The sequence below is a fragment of the Papio anubis genome, chromosome 19 (genome assembly GCF_008728515.1).
Source record: "Papio anubis isolate 15944 chromosome 19, Panubis1.0, whole genome shotgun sequence".
In the NCBI taxonomy this organism is placed as follows: domain Eukaryota; kingdom Metazoa; phylum Chordata; class Mammalia; order Primates; family Cercopithecidae; genus Papio; species Papio anubis.
Genome location: NC_044994.1, coordinates 13,132,933 through 13,150,749, shown reverse-complemented (window position 1 = coordinate 13,150,749; position 17,817 = coordinate 13,132,933). Strand labels below are relative to the sequence as shown.

The following is a 17,817-nucleotide window of genomic DNA, read 5'->3' as shown; positions in this document are numbered from 1 at the left end:
ACGAAGTAGGAAGTAAAAGAAGTAGGATTTGTAGATTTGGAGGCATAGGGGTAAAGGTTAGAAAAATTTTCAGGCTGACTCTCAAGTTTCTGACCAGGGCTGTTGAGTTGATGGTAGTGCTGGTCCCTGAGCTAAGGGATGCCAAAATTGTGAGACGAGGGGAGAGAAGATTATTTCAATTTCAGGCCTGTTGAGTTTGAGGTGCCTATGGGATGTTCAGACAGAAATGGATACCACGGTATTTGGGTTTATTTATTTAGAATGCAGATAAAAGATAAGAACTTGAAGCTGATTTGATAGTCTTTGCATATAGAAACCACTAATGTAGAGATCTGTTAAGGTGATTATGTATCTCAGAGTTTATAAACTCATGAGCCTGTGATGCCATTGGTATAATTAGGCTGTAATTAGTGGGGTCTAAGTGCAGATATATTCATTGCGTAAGTTGTAAGGATTATAACAAACTGAACATCTCACCTCCTCAGTTCCAGCCATTTGTTACCACATGATAACACTGGCCCAGTATGTCAAGATCTTCTGGTTTTTCAAGAGAAACCAAGAATCTGAATTTTTATGTAAAAGATTGACCCAAAACTATTTTAGGTGTGTGTTTGTGTGTGTGTGTCTGGAGGGAAGTGCGGGGCACTGTTGTGGACTCATTTGGTCCTCCCAGGTAGCAAGTTGTAACCCATAGTGTAGGATCAGAAGACATAAGGGCTGAGGAAAGACTACCAGCTCCTAGACTTTTAAGGAATGGGCAGAGGAAGGGAAACTAAGAACCTACCAACAGTATAAGAGAAAATCAGAGCAGGGTGTCACAAAAGCTGGACTAAGAGAATATTTCAAAAAAGAGAAAGTGATGAAAAGTGCCACATATTGGCTGGGCACAGTGGCTCACATCTGTAATCCCAGCACTTTGGAAGGCCAAGGCAGGCAGATCACGGTGTCAGAAGATTGAGACCATCCTGGTTAACATGGTGAAACCCCGTCTCTACTAAAAACACAAAAAAATTAGCCGGGCATGGTGGCGGGTGCCTGTAGTCCCAGCTACTCGGGCGGCTGAGGCAGGAGAATGGCGTGAACCCGGGAGGTGGAGTTTGCGGGGAGCCTAGATGGCGCCACTGCACTCCAGCCTGGGCAACAGGGTGAGACTCTGTCTCAAAAATATAAATAAATAAAAATTAAACTTTAAAAAGTGTCACATATCCAGAAAGGTCAAGAAAAACAGTCATAAATTGTCCATTGTACTTACATTGAAGGTTATTCATTATCTTGGTGAGAACAGCTTCTAAATAGAGATGAGAATAGATATTGAAGTAGATTGAGACTGAATGGAAAGGGTAGAATAAGAGACAGAGTATACCTAACAGCCTGATTAGCCTTCTTTCTATTCAGCACACCAATTAGTCACTCTCCTACCTCCAGGTATGTACATTGCTCTTCTCTCTTCCTGGAACAGTTTCCTCCAAGTATCTACATGACTTGCTCCTTGGCCCTCTCTAGGTCCACATCATTTGAGAAGGCCTTCCCTGAATATGCTTTTTAAATTGCATACATCCCCACCCCACTACCTTGGTGCCCAGTTCATACATCCTTCCCTATTTTATTTTTCTCTGTAGCACTTATTCCCTCCTAATATATAATTTTCTTACTTGGTGTATTTATTGTTTTTGTTTTTCCACTAGAAACAAAGCACTATGGCAGAAGGAATTTTCAGATGTTTCGTTCTTAGGTCCAATTCATTGCTGTATGTCTAGCACCTACAATTGTAACGGCAGCATTGTGATGCTCAGCAAATATTTGTTAAATTAAAAAATTCAGGAGACTTGGCTGTTATGGCAAGAAGAAGTAGCAGTAGGTAGAGGAGAATGTGAAGGAGAGCGCTTCCTAACAGTAGCGTAAACTTGAGCATATTTAAATGGACTATGGGAAGGAAATCAGAGTAGGAGCAGCCCCACATCTCTTCATTCAAATAAAATTTTTGAGCACACTCTGTGGGCCAGAGAATTTTCTAGGCATTTGAAATACACTTGTGAACAAGAACAAAGCCACTCTTTATAATCTTATAATCCAGAAGAATATGGAATGATTGATGATTGAATTCTTTTAAGAGATAGGAGAATAAGGGTGAGAGATTGACTTTAAATATTAGTAAAGACAGTCTTTCATTATGGAGAGAAATATATTCTGGGTTAAATAGGTTTTCTGGTGTTTTAAAGTATAACCCAGATACTTTTATCTGAACTTAACACAAAGCAGAAACTCCAGATAAGAACATGTGAACCTGAAGCCCTGTATTATAATAGCTGGCAGAACCACTCCCAGTATTCTTAGATTTGGCATTGGCAGCATTTCCTTTCTTTTCCTAAAGTATTAACTCTACTACTCTCCTAAGAAAAGTATTTCACATCTCGTCTCTACTCAGATCGCCACCTTTTCCTTATTCTTGTACTTAGCTAATGGCCTTGCTTCCTAAAAATCAGAAGAGAACATCTATTCTCTTTCACCACCGTAGCTACTAACTTGTCTACATCAGAGTAGAGTATCACAAAAGCTGGGGGAGGAGAGTATTTCAAGAAAGAGAAAGTGATTAAAAGTGCCAAATGTTGCTGGGCGTGGTGGCTCATGCCTGTAATCTCAGCACTTTGGAAGGCTGAGGGGGGCAGATCACAAGGTCAGGAGATCGAGACCATCCTGGCTAACATGGAGAAACCCCGTCTCTACTAAAAATACAAAAAATTAATCGGGCGAGGTGGCGGGCGCCTGTAGTCCCAGCTACTTGGGAGGCTGAGGCAGGAGAATGGCGCGAACCTGGGAGGCGGAGCTTGCAGTGAGCCGAGATCAGGCCACTGCACTTCAGCCTGGGCAACAGAGTGAGACTCCGTCTCAAAAAAAAAAAAAGTGCCAAATATTCAGAAAGGTCACCAAAAAGTCATAAATTGTCCATTGTATTTATTTTGAAGGTTACTCATTATCTTGGTGAGAACAGCTTCTAAGTAGAGAATAGTACCTATAAACCCTGCCTTCCTTCTGATGATGTAAATGGACAAGAGCATTAGTTCTTATCTAATGGCTAATCCCATCTCTTCCTGCCTACTTAAGAGTATGACTTTGGGCCGGGCGCGGTGGCTCAAGCCTATAATCCTAGCACTTTGGGAGGCCAAGGTGGGCAGATCCCCTGAGGTCAGGAGTTCAAGACCAGCCTGACCAACATGGAGAAACCCCACATCTACTAAAAATACAAAATTAGCCGGGCATGGTGGCGCACGCTTGTAATCCCACCTACTCGGGAGACTGAGGCAGGGGAATTGCTTGAACCTAGGAGGTGGCGTTTGCAGTGAGCCAAGATCACACCATTGCACTCCAGCCTGGGCAACAAGAGCAAAACTGCGTCTTTTAACTACATTATCTACATGGTAGCTACCATGCCACTTTTCTTTTTTTTATAGCCAGCTTACTTGAAAAGTAACACATCAGGTACCTTCCCCCATCTTCTTCCATTCTCTCTTGAGCTCACTCCAGTCATACTTTTGCATTCATCATGCTAACAAAACAACTCTTCTCAAGGTCAGTGGCATCTTCCTAATAGTGACTTCTCAGTTCTCACCTTATTTCATAGCAGCATTTGACTTAGTTGATTACTCTCTTGAGAAAATGTCTTCTTTTGACTTCTGTGACACCATACGCTGTTTTTTCCTTATTGAACTGGCTACTCTTTCTCAACCTCCTTTGTTCCTTTTTCCCTTCTAATTGCTGAGACCCTTAAGAGTTTGGAGTGCTCAAGGGATTACTCCCTGCTTGTTCTCATCCAGCCTTGTGGCTTTAAATGGTGTCAGAGTCCAAGTACATTCTCCGTTGAATTCCAGACTTATGTATTCAGCTGTCTCATTGACATCTCTGCTTGAGTGTTAAGCACCCCACATTTAAAGTGTCCAGAAAAAATTCCTGATTCCCTCACTGTGCAAACTGCTCCTCCCTATCTTCCTCATTTCAGTCCTGAACAACTCTATTATTCCCAGGTGTTTAAGTGAAAAATTTAGAGTCATCCTAGACTCTTCTTTTTTTCTTGCACTCTAAATGCAATTCACCAACAAATTTTCCCAGTGTTCACTAAAAATTATATATAGACTCTAATCACTTCTCACTACTTGTTCCATTTACTGACCTGGTCCAAACTGCCATCATCTCCAATCTTGATTATTTCAGTAGCCTGCTAACTGGTATCTCAACTTCTGCCATTGTCCCCTTACTGTCTGATCTTAATACAGCAGCCAGAATGATCTTTCTAAAACATCAGAGTACCAGAATAAAAGTCAAAGTCCTTGTAATGCCTTGGAAAACCTTACAATATCTGTTGTTCTCTTCTCCCTACTTTTCTTCTAATGTCGTCTTAGCAGAGAGGCCTCCTTGATCACCCTGTAATAAAAGTGATCACATTCGTAACTTTCCATATTTTATCTTGTATTATTTTCTGTGACTTACTATAGAGCACTTGTTCATTTTTTAAATTGCCTGTACGGCCCCACTAATACATGCTCCCTAAGCGCAGGAACTTTGTTACTGCTGTATTTATTTATTTATTTTTGAGACGAAGTCTCACACTGTCACCTCAGCCTCCCAAGTAGCTGGGATTACAGGCACACACCACCACACCAGGCTAATTTTTTTGTATTTTTAGTAGAGATGAGGTTTCACTATGTTGGCCAGACTAGTCTCGAACTCCTGACCTCATGATCCGCCCACCTCAGCCTCCCAAAGTGCTGGGATTACAGGCATGAGCCACTGTGCCCAGGCTGCTGTATCTCTTAATTCCTAGAACAACATGATGCATAGTAAACATAGTGTAGTACTTAATAAACCTTCAAATAGTTGTTAAGTGAATGAATGAATTTTCTGTGTGTGTGCGTGTGTGTGTGTGTGTGGTTACTATATGTCTCCCTCTGTCCCTCTTGAGGCTTGAGGCAGAAAGTTTGAATTGTAATACTCAATAGAAAATAGGAGGTGGACGTTACTCATTCAGAACATATTTATTGAGCACCTGCTCTGTTCAGGGACTACAGTAGTGACTAAGAGAGCTTATCCAAGAGAGGCTCTTCTAGAAGAGTAGGCAAACTGGAGTTACCTCATCTTGGTCTGAATGTCAATTCTGAAATGTTTTAGTATCATTTCCAGGGAGTGTTCTCAAATTAGTTTGTAGTGATTTGCAAATCTCTTAGAAGTTTTCATAATCTCATTGAATTTTGGAGCTGGAAGTGACTAGTTTAACCATCTCATTTTACAGATTTGATGAAACTGAACTACAGGAATTGTAAGGGATTTGCACTTTGTGCACATTGAGTGTCTCTACTCAATTAATGACAAAACAGAAATAAAGGTCTGGGTCTAGCCTGCTGATTTACAAGTCGATGACTTTTCCACTATGCCATGCTGCCTTCCATTCCAAACCCACAAGAAATTTCTTTTCAAGAACAGACTATTTGCTGTTGCTTTATTACCTTTTTTAGTTAAGCACAATATCAGATAGAAAACTAAATAGTTCTTTTATAATTTTTCAACATGTGAGAGGTTAAATTCATTACTTTTATAGAAAGTTTGCAATAAATTTATTTTAAGCAATAAAATAATTCTTTTTATCATTTAAAGTTAATTGTGTTTTTAAGAATATGATTAAGTTGGAAGAATGAACTGAGTTTGTTTACATCAATTTCTCTTAAAAAATTGTTGCAGAGAAACTCTTGCTACTCAGTTGGATCTAGCAGAAACAAAAGCTGAGTCTGAGCAGTTGGCTCGAGGCCTTCTGGAAGAACAGTATTTTGAATTGACTCAAGAAAGCAAGAAAGCTGCTTCAAGAAATAGACAAGAGATTACAGATAAAGATCACACTGTTAGTCGGGTAAGTGTGATAGTCAGGTAAGTCATATAAAATTTATTTAAATCACAGTAGGTCACATCTTAAAGTATTAGGGTAAGTGTGTGTGCAAGTGTATTTACTTCTATGTTATACATAGTGGTCATTCTGTACTCAGGTATAAAATAGTTTGTATAATACCAAACATTTGTTAATTACTGAAATTCTTGTTCAAGATATTGGGCTTTTGTTTGTATAGGTACAGAACCAATGCAATATTGGGCTGTTTTTCTTTCTGGCTGTAGATCTTATTAGTTATATTTCATATGAAGAAATGGCTTAGCTTAAATTCATTTGTTGTTGTCTTAATACATTGCAACTGATTTTTTATGGGCCAGAATTCTATGAAATATAGAGAAACCATTTTGGAATGAGGAATTCTTGGGATAATATATAAATCCATTATAAGAAAACCAATACTCTAAACAATTGCCTATTCCTGAAGTTTATACTATAGTCTATATAGAATCATGGGACTAAAAAGAGGAGTTTGATTTTTCTTCTAAAGCCACTATCAATCGCTCTGGGTTCCAGTTTTGCCTCTAAGAAGTTATATGGTCTTGGCAAAGTTGGCTTTAACTTCTCTAAGCCTCAGATTTCTCATCTGTAAAATAGAAATAGTAATACCTCTTCCACGTGATTGTTATGAGGATTAAATAAGAGAGTAGACATAGAATGATTAATATAACATATAACATAGTAATGATTATACATTACTAAAAGTAATCTATAAATAAATGTTTTTATTGTTTGCATCATCAATATTCAGATAAAGATACTGAAGTCCAGAAAAATTATGACTTGCTCAGGGTCACATACTAGGTTAATCGCAGAGCTGGAACTAAATACACATTTCTTAGTTTGCAATCTAGTTATCTTGCCATTACATATGCCCCCCTTTCGTTCATATATATATATATCTATATGCATAAACTGAAATAATTTTTGGAAGCTGTTAACTACTTTTAAATATTTTTGATGTAATTATATCTACATATTTTAAGCTGGAAACCAGACATTTGCTGTAGTTGAGCAGTGTCTGACTTTTCTTTATCTAGCAGTGTATTTAAAGGTTATTGCCTGAAATACGAGAATAGCAAAGAGGCTGGAGCTTAAACTTTTGTGTGCTTTGTTCAGCTTGAAGAAACAAACAGCATGCTAACCAAAGATATGGAAATATTAAGAAGAGAGAACGAAGAGCTAACAGAGAAAATGAAGAAGGCAGAGGAAGGTATGTAGAATTTTTTAAAAATCATCATGTTAAATCAAATTCAGTGATTTACCTTTACCTATGTTGTGTTAGGTTTCTAAGATACCTGTTTTCATATATTAAGTGACTTCTGTAGCCTTAAGAATTATCTTAATGAAGTTACTGAAAGTTAATATGTAGTGTATACTCATTTGAATAATTAAGGACATTGTTAGTTTGAGATGCAGAAATTAATACCATACAATAACATTTAATATAATTTGTTGACAGAATATAAATTGGAGAAGGAGGAGGAGATCAGTAATCTTAAGGCTGCCTTTGAAAAGAATATCAACACTGAGCGAACCCTTAAAACACAGGTATACATGCTTTCAATCTTTTCCACATGTTCATTTTTGAGTTAATCGTTGCTCTTTATGCACTTTTTCCTAAAACCAAGGCTTATAAGGTTCAAACTTTTCATCAGAACAAATAACGTAAATTCTCTCCCTGCTAACTATAAAAAACTTACTTGTGAAATAGGATTTCCACGCCAGACGCGGTGGCTCATGCCTGTAATCCCAGCACTTTAGGAGGCTGAGGCCAGCAGATCACTTAAGGCCAGGAGTTCGAGAGCAGCCTGGCTGACATGGCGAAACCCCAGTCTCTACTAAAAATACAAAAATTAGCCGGGCATGGTGGTGCGCCCCAGTAATACCAGCTACTCGGGCAGCTGAGGCACGAGAATTGCTTGAACCCAGGAGGCAGAGGTTGCAGTGAGTAAAGATCATGCCACTGCATGCCAGCCTGGGTGACAGAGCAAGACTCGGTCTCAAAAAAAAAAAAAAAAAGAATAGGATTTCAGTTAAGAAAGCTAACTTACCTAGTAATATTGTATAGTTGTAGAAGATAAGAGTGTGTGGCCAAGGCATAGAAGCTTTATTTGCTAGTACCCAACATCAGAGTAGGATTAACATACTCTTGATTCAGTACTGGGTTGTAAAGTTAACCAAGGAAAGGCTCCTGGTTCTTACATTTGAGTAGTGTGATAAATCAGTGTTAGTTACTTGTGCTACCAGTTATCATGTCTCAACCGTCATTAAGTTGTCCGAATTTTCATACACACAAAAAGTCCTGCTTCCTTATTTTGAAGAAAAAAATACATTTTAGTATTAAATTGGATGACTACACTATTTATCTTTATTAATATTTTAATAGGCTGTTAACAAGTTGGCAGAAATAATGAATCGAAAAGATTTTAAAATTGATAGAAAGAAAGCTAATACACAAGATTTGAGAAAGAAAGAAAAGGAAAATCGAAAGCTACAACTGGAACTCAACCAAGAAAGAGAGAAATTCAACCAGATGGTAGTGAAACATCAGAAGGAGCTGAATGACATGCAAGCGGTAAGGTTTGTGTGTGTGTATGGACACGAGTGTGAAGGATTATTTTCTTAAATTATTTCTGTACATACTTGTTATCTGTTTATCTTGTTTAGATTGGGAACAATCAAGGGTTCTGCCTGTTTGGTTTCAGACTGTAATTGGAATATGGCTGTTTTAATATTAACTGTAATTGGGGTAGAGGTTTTGAAGTATTGTAGCTTATTTATTTTCTCTAGTCAAGACTCACTTTTTTGAAATCAAAATAACAAGCTTAATTTTTTGATACCTCTTGGCTTGTTAATAGAACAAAATTGAGAACCTGGTCTCAGGCACTTAGATCTAAGCTTTTTAGCTCCATCAATTATGGCTTTCTGAAGTTTTCTGTACCTTTAAAGCTACTTCATTTGGAGCCAGAAAAGCATTTTCTATTGTAACTTTTTTTTTTGATGGCTTATGTTTGAAAACAAAAACAAAAACTCTTTTTAAGGCAAGTAGAAAAGGAATTTGTCCGAGCAATGTATTACTGAGAACTTGACATTTCTGTAGTGTATCAAAATCTGTGGTAGCAAACATTCATGAAGTTTACTGTACATTTTTAGTATTAGCAATTTAAATTACTTTATTATATTTCAATTATGTTGGAAATTGTTTTAGCTTGATTATATATTATCTTGATACTTTTCAAAATTAGCAATTGGTAGAAGAATGTGCACATAGGAATGAGCTTCAGATGCAGTTGGCCAGCAAAGAGAGTGATATTGAGCAATTGCGTGCTAAACTTTTGGACCTCTCGGATTCTACAAGTGTTGCTAGTTTTCCTAGTGCTGATGAAACTGATGGAAACCTCCCAGGTAAGAATAATTCTGTATCATTCAAACATGTATAAATGTCATGGAAATTAGTGTATATTTCTTTCATTTGGATTTCTACCTCCTTGTCATTCTATCCATGGATTCCTAAGAAGGAATTCTTATTTCTGATAGCCAAGGCCTGATGATGATTATACACTTGGTGTATTTTATGGAGTACAGCAGTTGTAAGCAATCTTAGGCTATTTAAATAGACCTAAGAAGCTTTACCTGAATAAAAACCATAAGAGGTTTATGAACCTATTTTGAGCAGCGTAAGTCCACAGTGAGAGTCAAAGCTGCTACTACACATCTCGCTATTTTTTAAAAGTTGTACATTTTTGTCAGTAATAGATCTTTAACATTTTCTGTATTCTTGTGCTAAAACTAGGAACTGTACTTTATCATCAGAATCACAGCAGCTATGTATAGAAGCCTATCTAGTGGAGTAGTGATCAACTTCAATCAGACTTTGTTAAGTTTTAAGTTTGGAGAAATAGATAAAAGGGGTTGGGCAGTGCAGTAAGAGGCCAGGGGTGTCAAATAAAGGCAAGAATGAGTGGCTAAGATTTCAGACTTTTTTCTGTGTCTTCTTTTTCCCAGTGGAGAATCAATTTAAAAATAAACACAACTTCATTCTTGGCTTAATCGTCATGTAAACTACAGTACATTTATGTACTTTACAGAGATGAGAAATACGTATACTATAAGTTCAATTTAGAAGTAAAATGAATAGGTTATCATTATTAAAACATGCATTTACATATACACAGAGTCTTAGTGCAGAGTCTTGGAAGTTTTGTATACATGGTCATAAACTTGAAAATAGAGTTTAATTAGTGTATTTTCTGAATAATCCATAAATAGGAAGATATTTATGAAGCAGCATGTTTGATATTATAGGGATTCTATTTTAACAGATATTACTTGTTATTGTGACTTTGATATAAGGAACTAGATGAGTCACTCAGAAAACTTTATAGTATCTTTCTTGGTCAAGAAAGTGGGACTCAAAGTGGGAAATGAATTCAGCTCCTCTCTGTATGCCATGTGATCCCTGGCCTCATTCTTGTGTGGCTTTGCTAGGTCAAAATCAGGTATCTGGGAATGGAAAGGCAGTGAAGAAATATTTCTTATTTTAGTGGTCAAGGAACTCCTCTTTTTACCTATTTTTGGCTCTCTGAAACTGCCTACCTCTTGAGAAACTTGCAGGTACACATGATTCATTATTGGAGAATCGCTTTGGATTTAATAAGAACCTCTAGCTTTAGTAGTTGAACATCTTTCTAAAGTTAGACTTAATCATCACTAAGAATACAACTTTTAGAAGTGTTTGGCTACATTCTTTCAATTGTTGAACTGAATTTGTAGGTTAGATTCCCACTTCATTTACCCTGAGATACTTCTGGAGTTATTTAGTATAGGGGTTATTTATGTATGTATGTATGTATGTATGTATATATGTATATATGTACGTATGTATGTATGTATGAAACAGTCTCACTCTGTCACCCAGACTAGAGTGCAGTGGTGCGATCTTGATTCACTGTAACCTCTGCCTCCTGGGCTCAAGCGATCCTCCCACCCCAGCCTCCTGAGTAGCTGGGACTACAGGTGCGCATCACCACACCCAGCTCATTTTTTTAACTTTTTGTGGAGATGGGATTTCACCATATTGCCCAGGCTGGTTTTGAACTCCTGAGCTCAAGCTATCCACCTGCCTTGGCCTTCCAAAGTGCTGAGATTACAGGCATGAGCCACCTGCCTGGCCGACCTTACTCTATTTAATGTCAATTCAAAATTCTGACCAATTTTATTTTTATTCCACCCATTTCTCTTTAACTATTTATAATGCCTTATATGTACCTTAGTTTTCTTAGTATTGAGTGAAATATGTCAGAAATGGATACATTATTGGTGAATGCTAGTTAAAAGATTTGAGTTGAAAGATGAGCTGGTGGGACTGCTAATGAGGAAAGTGATGAATTTTACCCACCATCGTGGCTGATTCAGAAAGGCTAAGCTCATAGTGCCATCAGCTGGCTTCATTGGCAGACTTAGGCTGGGAATCCATTTAGATTTCAGAATCCTGACCTAATAAATTGACTTATTGAGCAAAGAGATTTTTAAATGTTTCTACTAGCTCTATTTTGAGTATATTTCTTAGAATATTAGTGTACTTTCAGGAATTTTGTTTTTAAGGTTATCAAAGTCCAAACCAAGTGGGGCAGGGAGTATTGGTGGCCATTCTCCCTTGCTAGAAAATGAGGCCAGTTAATATCTCTTTTCCTATTACTGTGTTCTTAATTTTGAGACTTTATAAAATCTCAACAGTGCTGAACCTTGACTTTCATATTGGAAGTAGAAATTAATGGATAATCTTTGTCAATATTATTTACCTCTCTGTGGGTCAGATATTTTGCTAGTAAATTGAAAATCTGTATTAAATCCACCATTTACTAGATGCTCAAAAATGGTCCCTGGCAAATAAAGTTAAGGTTTTGCAGTCATATCTAGGAAGAATTGTTAAAGAATGTTGATGTTCATTCTTAATATTAGATAGTTACGTATCATTCTAGTGTCTAAAAAATGTCTTGAAGGTAATGGCTAATGATTAATTTTTACTTCAGTTTACGAAATCAATAAATGAATATACATACTAAAAAGGAGAGAACTTTGAATAGATTAAGTTTACTCCACAGTTAAAATAATGGCTTTTTGAAATATGGGTCACGTTTTTCAATTTTTTTTTAAGTAGTTGGATGGATGAACTGACACTGCAACTTTTATTCTCTTAGATTTCATCATTCAATATAAAGATTATAATTTAATTATCTTGTACATCTAGAGCACAGCCTCTATGAATCCTCAGTGGCCATTTTGTTATTAACTGGCTTAAATCTTAAATCTCCCCTCTGAAATTCCCAATTCTAAAAACCTTATTAAAAAATGTTACTCCTTCTCTGACTTATAACTCTTTGAAGTTCTTGAAGTCACCTTCATTCTCTTAATTCTTTTATGTCTTTATCCTCTCTTTGGTTCTGTAGCAGGTTATGAACTACCACACAATGTAAACATAAAGATTACCCTTAGGGTTATGAATGCCTGTTGCTTAGATGACAAAAACTTTTATGTGATAACTGTTTCTTTTCTTCATTGTTTCTCTTTCCTTCTTTTGGAGCTGTTAACCTAGACATCTGAAGAGAATGTAGAAATAGATGAGGCATTAGGAAAACTTGGTATTGATACTCCAGTAATATTCATGATCTCTTATGGATTATTTGTATCATACCCTTTTCCATCCAGCTTGACGTTAGGTTATGTAACTTAAACCTGAAAATGGTGGATCGCTTGGTGTGTTTCCCAATATTTGAATCTATGAAGGTTTCTGACTTTGCCCAAATGTACAGTGATTTGAAGTTGGTGTATCTGGCTTGTTGAGTGTTGACTTAATTTTCTTTTTTATATCACTTTTGAATTTAATTAAAATATTTTGAAATGGTTCTCTAGCCCTGTTTCTTTTTTTTTTTTTTTTTGTATTTATTCATTTATTTGCTTGTTAGTTTATTAATAATTGACTAATTAAAAGTAGATTACTAAATAATATAGGTACTTTTTTGCAATTTACTATTTTCACTTAAAATACATTTTGGAACTCCAAGGCTGTTCATAGAACTCTTTTTTTTTTTTTCTTTTTTTTAGAGTTTTTGGACTGATTTTTATTATAGTCACTTTTTTTCTTTTTTTTTCTTTTATTTTTATTTATTTTTTATTTTTTATTATTATACTTTAAGTTCTAGGGTACATGTGCATAACGTGCAGGTTTGTTACATATGTATACTTGTGCCATGTTGGCGTGCTGCACCCATCAACTCATCAGCACCCATCAACTCGTCATTTACATCAGGTATAACTCCCAGTGCAAGCCCTGTTTCTTAAGCAGTATGTTTGTGGTATAGCTAAATAAATTAGGTTGTCTTCAGAGGTTAGTTCTGATGTTTAAATTGGCTGTATCGAGTATTGATGTAGATATAGTTAGAGTATCTCTTATTAGGGTAAAGAAATCGCTGATACTGTAGTAATATACATCTAACTTCGTATAATTTAAAATTGCTCTACAAATATATTGTATAAAATTTGGAGCCAAGTTGTTTTTGTACATATGTAGAATATTATTAATGATAATCCAGACTTAGAGGTTCTCTTGGTGGGAGTTTCATTTAGTTATCTGGAGAAGCTGTTTTCTGTGCTTGTGATATAAAAGATGGAATTTACAGCATTATACCTCCAGGTCACCACTGAAGTCACAGGTAGTCCCGATTTTAGAGGAGGTCTTTATATATTTTAAAAACTGGTAAGTATATTATCTTGCAACTATGGTAGGAGTGAGGAAAGAAAACACAGGAGAAGCTAGTATTTTTTTTATTTTTATCTGTTATTATTGAGCTTAGTTCAGTTGCTTCTCTGAGGGAATTCACCAGATGGAAAAACTAAAATTTTCTCCCATGACTTTATTGTAAATTGGCAAAAACCTTCACTTATTCTTGACACCTTTATTTTCATTCCAGATTTCTTCATTTAATTTATTTTCTCCCTGGGCCTCTTCATTTAATTTAAGTATGAGCAAATGTAGAATTCTGGCTTATTTGACTCATAAAATTCCTTTGGTATATAAAATTTCTAAGGAACACTGAAATGACAGATAAAGCCATACCATATAACAACTTATTGAAGATATATTAAAGAAAACTGGCAGGTTAACCCACATCTAGAGACAGAAGGCATAAGTATTTTTGACATTTATTGTCACAAAGAAATAATGTGAAAGTGTAGAGTATTTTGGCATACAAAATTTTGTGTAAATGTCAAGATTTCAAAGGCTTTTATATGTTTGTTTTTGGTGAGGAATTACTGATACTAAACAACTTTGTATTATCAGATATTAAGACTACTTTTCATTCTCACTAATGTTCATCTTAATGTTTTCCAAACTACACTTTAAAACCAGAGCTGCCATTTCTGCCACACTAATGGGAAAATTTCTAGCAATAACTTTTTTGCTTTTATAAAATAAAACATTGGTGAATAATCAATATGTGATCAGCAGTCTTTTGTTTATTATTTAGTATAAAACTGCCTGTTTGGTTTTTAAACTGTAACCATTAAAGTCACCAAGGATGACTTTAATTGGCTAATTCAGAAGAACGAAGAATTGCAAAATAATCAACAAATGTCTGTCACGTACCTCCTCGGTGTGTCATTTGCCATGGGATATATAAAATCAAGTGTTAAGATATGGTCCTTGCTCTCACAGAACTTACCAAGGAACTACCTAACCAACAAAATAATTACTTCATTAACTAAATCGCAGCAATTAAAGCTAGGTGCTGTGGTACATGCCACTGCTCAGGAAGCTGAGGCTCAGGAGTTCGAGGCCAACCTGGACAACATAGCAAGACTTCATGTCAAAAAAAAAAAGGAAAAAGAAAAATGTTGGGAGAAGAGAGAGGGATCATTTTGAACTCAAGTTATCTCATCATTTCCTCCATTTTAACAATTTATATGAAGAGGAACAACACAAGCAAAGGAGTGGAGACATTAAGTACCTGGTGGGAGTAGAGGGAAAAAATATTTCCCACAATTCAGTCAACTGCAAAGCTTGTTTGGGAACAGAATAGTGTTGTGCTCTAGAAACATAAGCTCAGAAGTTAGACTGTCAGGATTTGAAACCATAGAGCTTTGATAGATACTGATAGAGTTGCCTTGCCCAAGTCAGTTTACCCTGCTAAGCCTTAGTCTCTTCTTTTGTAAGTGAAAGATGACAGTAGAACCTAATTCCAAATTCCTAGGAATATCCTGTATTCATGGACTTATACATAGGTTAAATATGAGATATTATAAAGCATGTAGCAAATAATAAATTTGTAAATAAATCAATAAATCAGTAAATGTTACCTATTGTTAACTGTTGCTGTAAGACTGAGTTTATAGCTTGTAAGTTACATGAAGGGGGACAATATATATTCCCCTTAGGATTATCATTTGAGTGATAGTATAATCTCATATTTTAGTGTCATACTTTGAAATTGGTTATTTTTCTATTCTTTTCTGTTTCAAATATAAGGTAGATATAGAAAATAGTTAAATTGAATGGATTTTCTTATTTCCAACCCAATCTAAAATAACCATTTCTAATGGAGTTGTCTTTATCCTCCAGATATTTCTAGAAAACATTAGTTATATATAAACAATAGTGATAATTATTATAGAATGCCTTGATCAAATAGTCAAGGAATTCCTGGTATGCACGTACTAGTTGAAATAATGACGGTAGACCAAATAGATTCTGTGTTTTTACTGTTTATCAAATTGTGACATCACAAACTTAAGAGGCTTTAAAACTCTTTAGTTTGAGTAGAATTGTAATTGGACTTACCACTAGAGTTAAGTGCTCCCTTCAACCAAATTTGGACGATTTTATTGAAATTGTTACAAATTCAAATTGAAGTTGTTTTACTAAAAAGCTTAATCAGAATATTGTACTGAGAAAACAAATAAAATACTTGTCTCTTATTCTTTATATCTAGTTGATTCTGCCTGCATTCCTTATTTATTTATCTTCTATTCTTGTCTTCTGTGAGTAATAGGACACTTCTATACTTTTGCTTGCTCTTGTGTAAATCATGGCTCTGATTTGTTCCACTTGCTGCATAATGTTTTTCTTTCTTTTTTTTTTTGCTGATTATTTTTATATGAATGTTAAATGATAAAGTCTTCTACATCATATCCCATTTAAGCTGCAATCCATTCCAGTCTTGCCTGGCTCTTAAGGGTATTGTTACTTCATACTTTTGTAATTGAGTACTAAATGTTAAATTGTATGGGAAAAGTGGCTTGAAATTTTTTTCTGCAATATTTGTATGGCCATTAAAGTTGATTTGTGTGATTGAAGCATGGAAGAGCAAATTATAGCACTTATTCATTTAGTTGTGTTCAGTTGCTTGTTGCTGCATGCTGTCAGACAACTTTTAATTGTATTTCTTTTGTTAGAATTTAAGACTGACTAATATATATATTCTTTTTCTCCTAGAGTCAAGAATTGAAGGTTGGCTTTCAGTACCAAATAGAGGAAATATCAAACGATATGGCTGGAAGAAACAGGTACCATATACCTATTTATTTTCTAACTGGTATTTTGTTCTATATTTTACTTTGAAGCATAGAACTTATATTAGCTACTTTTTTACTTTTTGTTAGCATTGATTTTACATTAATACAATATAATCTAGATATTAGTGGCAAATATTATGCTTTTCACTTTAAACCAAGTTAATGTTGCTCTTGTAACTCTTCCCCCTTTTTTCTTATTTCAGTATGTTGTGGTAAGCAGCAAAAAAATTTTGTTCTATAATGATGAACAAGATAAGGAGCAATCCAATCCCTCTATGGTATTGGACATAGAGTAAGTTGCCTTTGATTGAATTTTAAAGGGGTTGAGAGCTAACTTTTGATAATTATTTTTAGACTTAAAATTTATTTTATATTTTGTGTTACTTCAACACTGTTACCTACTTTTCTGTTTTTCTTAAGCATAAATGTTGACATTATATTAAATCTTTAGCAAAATGTGAGAAGAAAAAATGTATATACTTATTATTTGGAAGACAAATTTTTTATTTCAAGTGTTTAGTAGTTTAAATTCAGAGAGCATTTCAAAACGTATAGTCAGCTGTGTATCAGTGGGTTCCATATCCACAACTGTGGACAGAAAATATTTGAAAGAGGGCCAGGTGCAGTGGCTCACACCTGTAACCCCGGCACTTTGGGAGGCCAAGGCAGGTGGATCACCTGAGGTCAGGAGTTCAAGACCAGCCTGGCCAGTGAAACCCCGTCTCTACTAAAAATACAAAAATTATCTGGGCGCAGTGGCAGGCACCTGTAGTCCCAGCTACTCTGGAGGCTGAGGCAAGAGAATCACTTGAACCCGGGAGGCAGAGGTTGCAGTGAGCTGAGATTGCGCCACTGCACTCCAGCCTGGGCCACGAGAGCGAAACTCCACCTCAAAAAAAAAAAAATTTTATATATATATATATATATATGAAAGAAAATTAAAAATAACAATATAATAATTAAAAATACAAATTTCTAAAAAAAAATACAGTATAACAACTGTTTACATTGCACTTACACTGTATTATGTCTTATGAGTAATCCAGAGATGATTTTAAAGCATACAGGAGGATGTGCCTAGGTTATATGCAAATACTACACCATTTTATATGAGAGCCTTGAGCATACTTGGACTTTTGACATTTTTGGAGTTCCTGGAATCAATTCCCCATGGATATCAAAGAACAGCTGTGTAGGATTCTTTGGTCATTATTAAGGGGAAATATAAATATATCTGTTCTTTTGTAGTGATAGGTCAAAGAGGCCTATAATATAGTATTTTTTCCTTATATTCATTCTAAAATCATTTCTTATTG

At 35.6% G+C, this 17,817-nt stretch overlaps 1 protein-coding gene across 2 annotated transcripts in view; it reads left to right on the top strand.

Moving 5' to 3' along the window:
- ROCK1 (Rho associated coiled-coil containing protein kinase 1) overlaps positions 1 to 17,817 on the top strand; it is a 163,699-nt gene that overhangs the window by 136,394 nt on the left and 9,488 nt on the right. For both annotated transcript variants that reach the window (XM_017951600.3, XM_009192496.3), the window contains exons 23-29: positions 5,728 to 5,893; positions 7,046 to 7,139; positions 7,389 to 7,477; positions 8,316 to 8,504; positions 9,175 to 9,334; positions 16,422 to 16,492; positions 16,705 to 16,793. In XM_017951600.3, the coding sequence (XP_017807089.1) occupies positions 5,728 to 5,893; positions 7,046 to 7,139; positions 7,389 to 7,477; positions 8,316 to 8,504; positions 9,175 to 9,334; positions 16,422 to 16,492; positions 16,705 to 16,793 (858 nt within the window). The remainder of the gene's footprint in view (positions 1 to 5,727; positions 5,894 to 7,045; positions 7,140 to 7,388; positions 7,478 to 8,315; positions 8,505 to 9,174; positions 9,335 to 16,421; positions 16,493 to 16,704; positions 16,794 to 17,817) is intronic.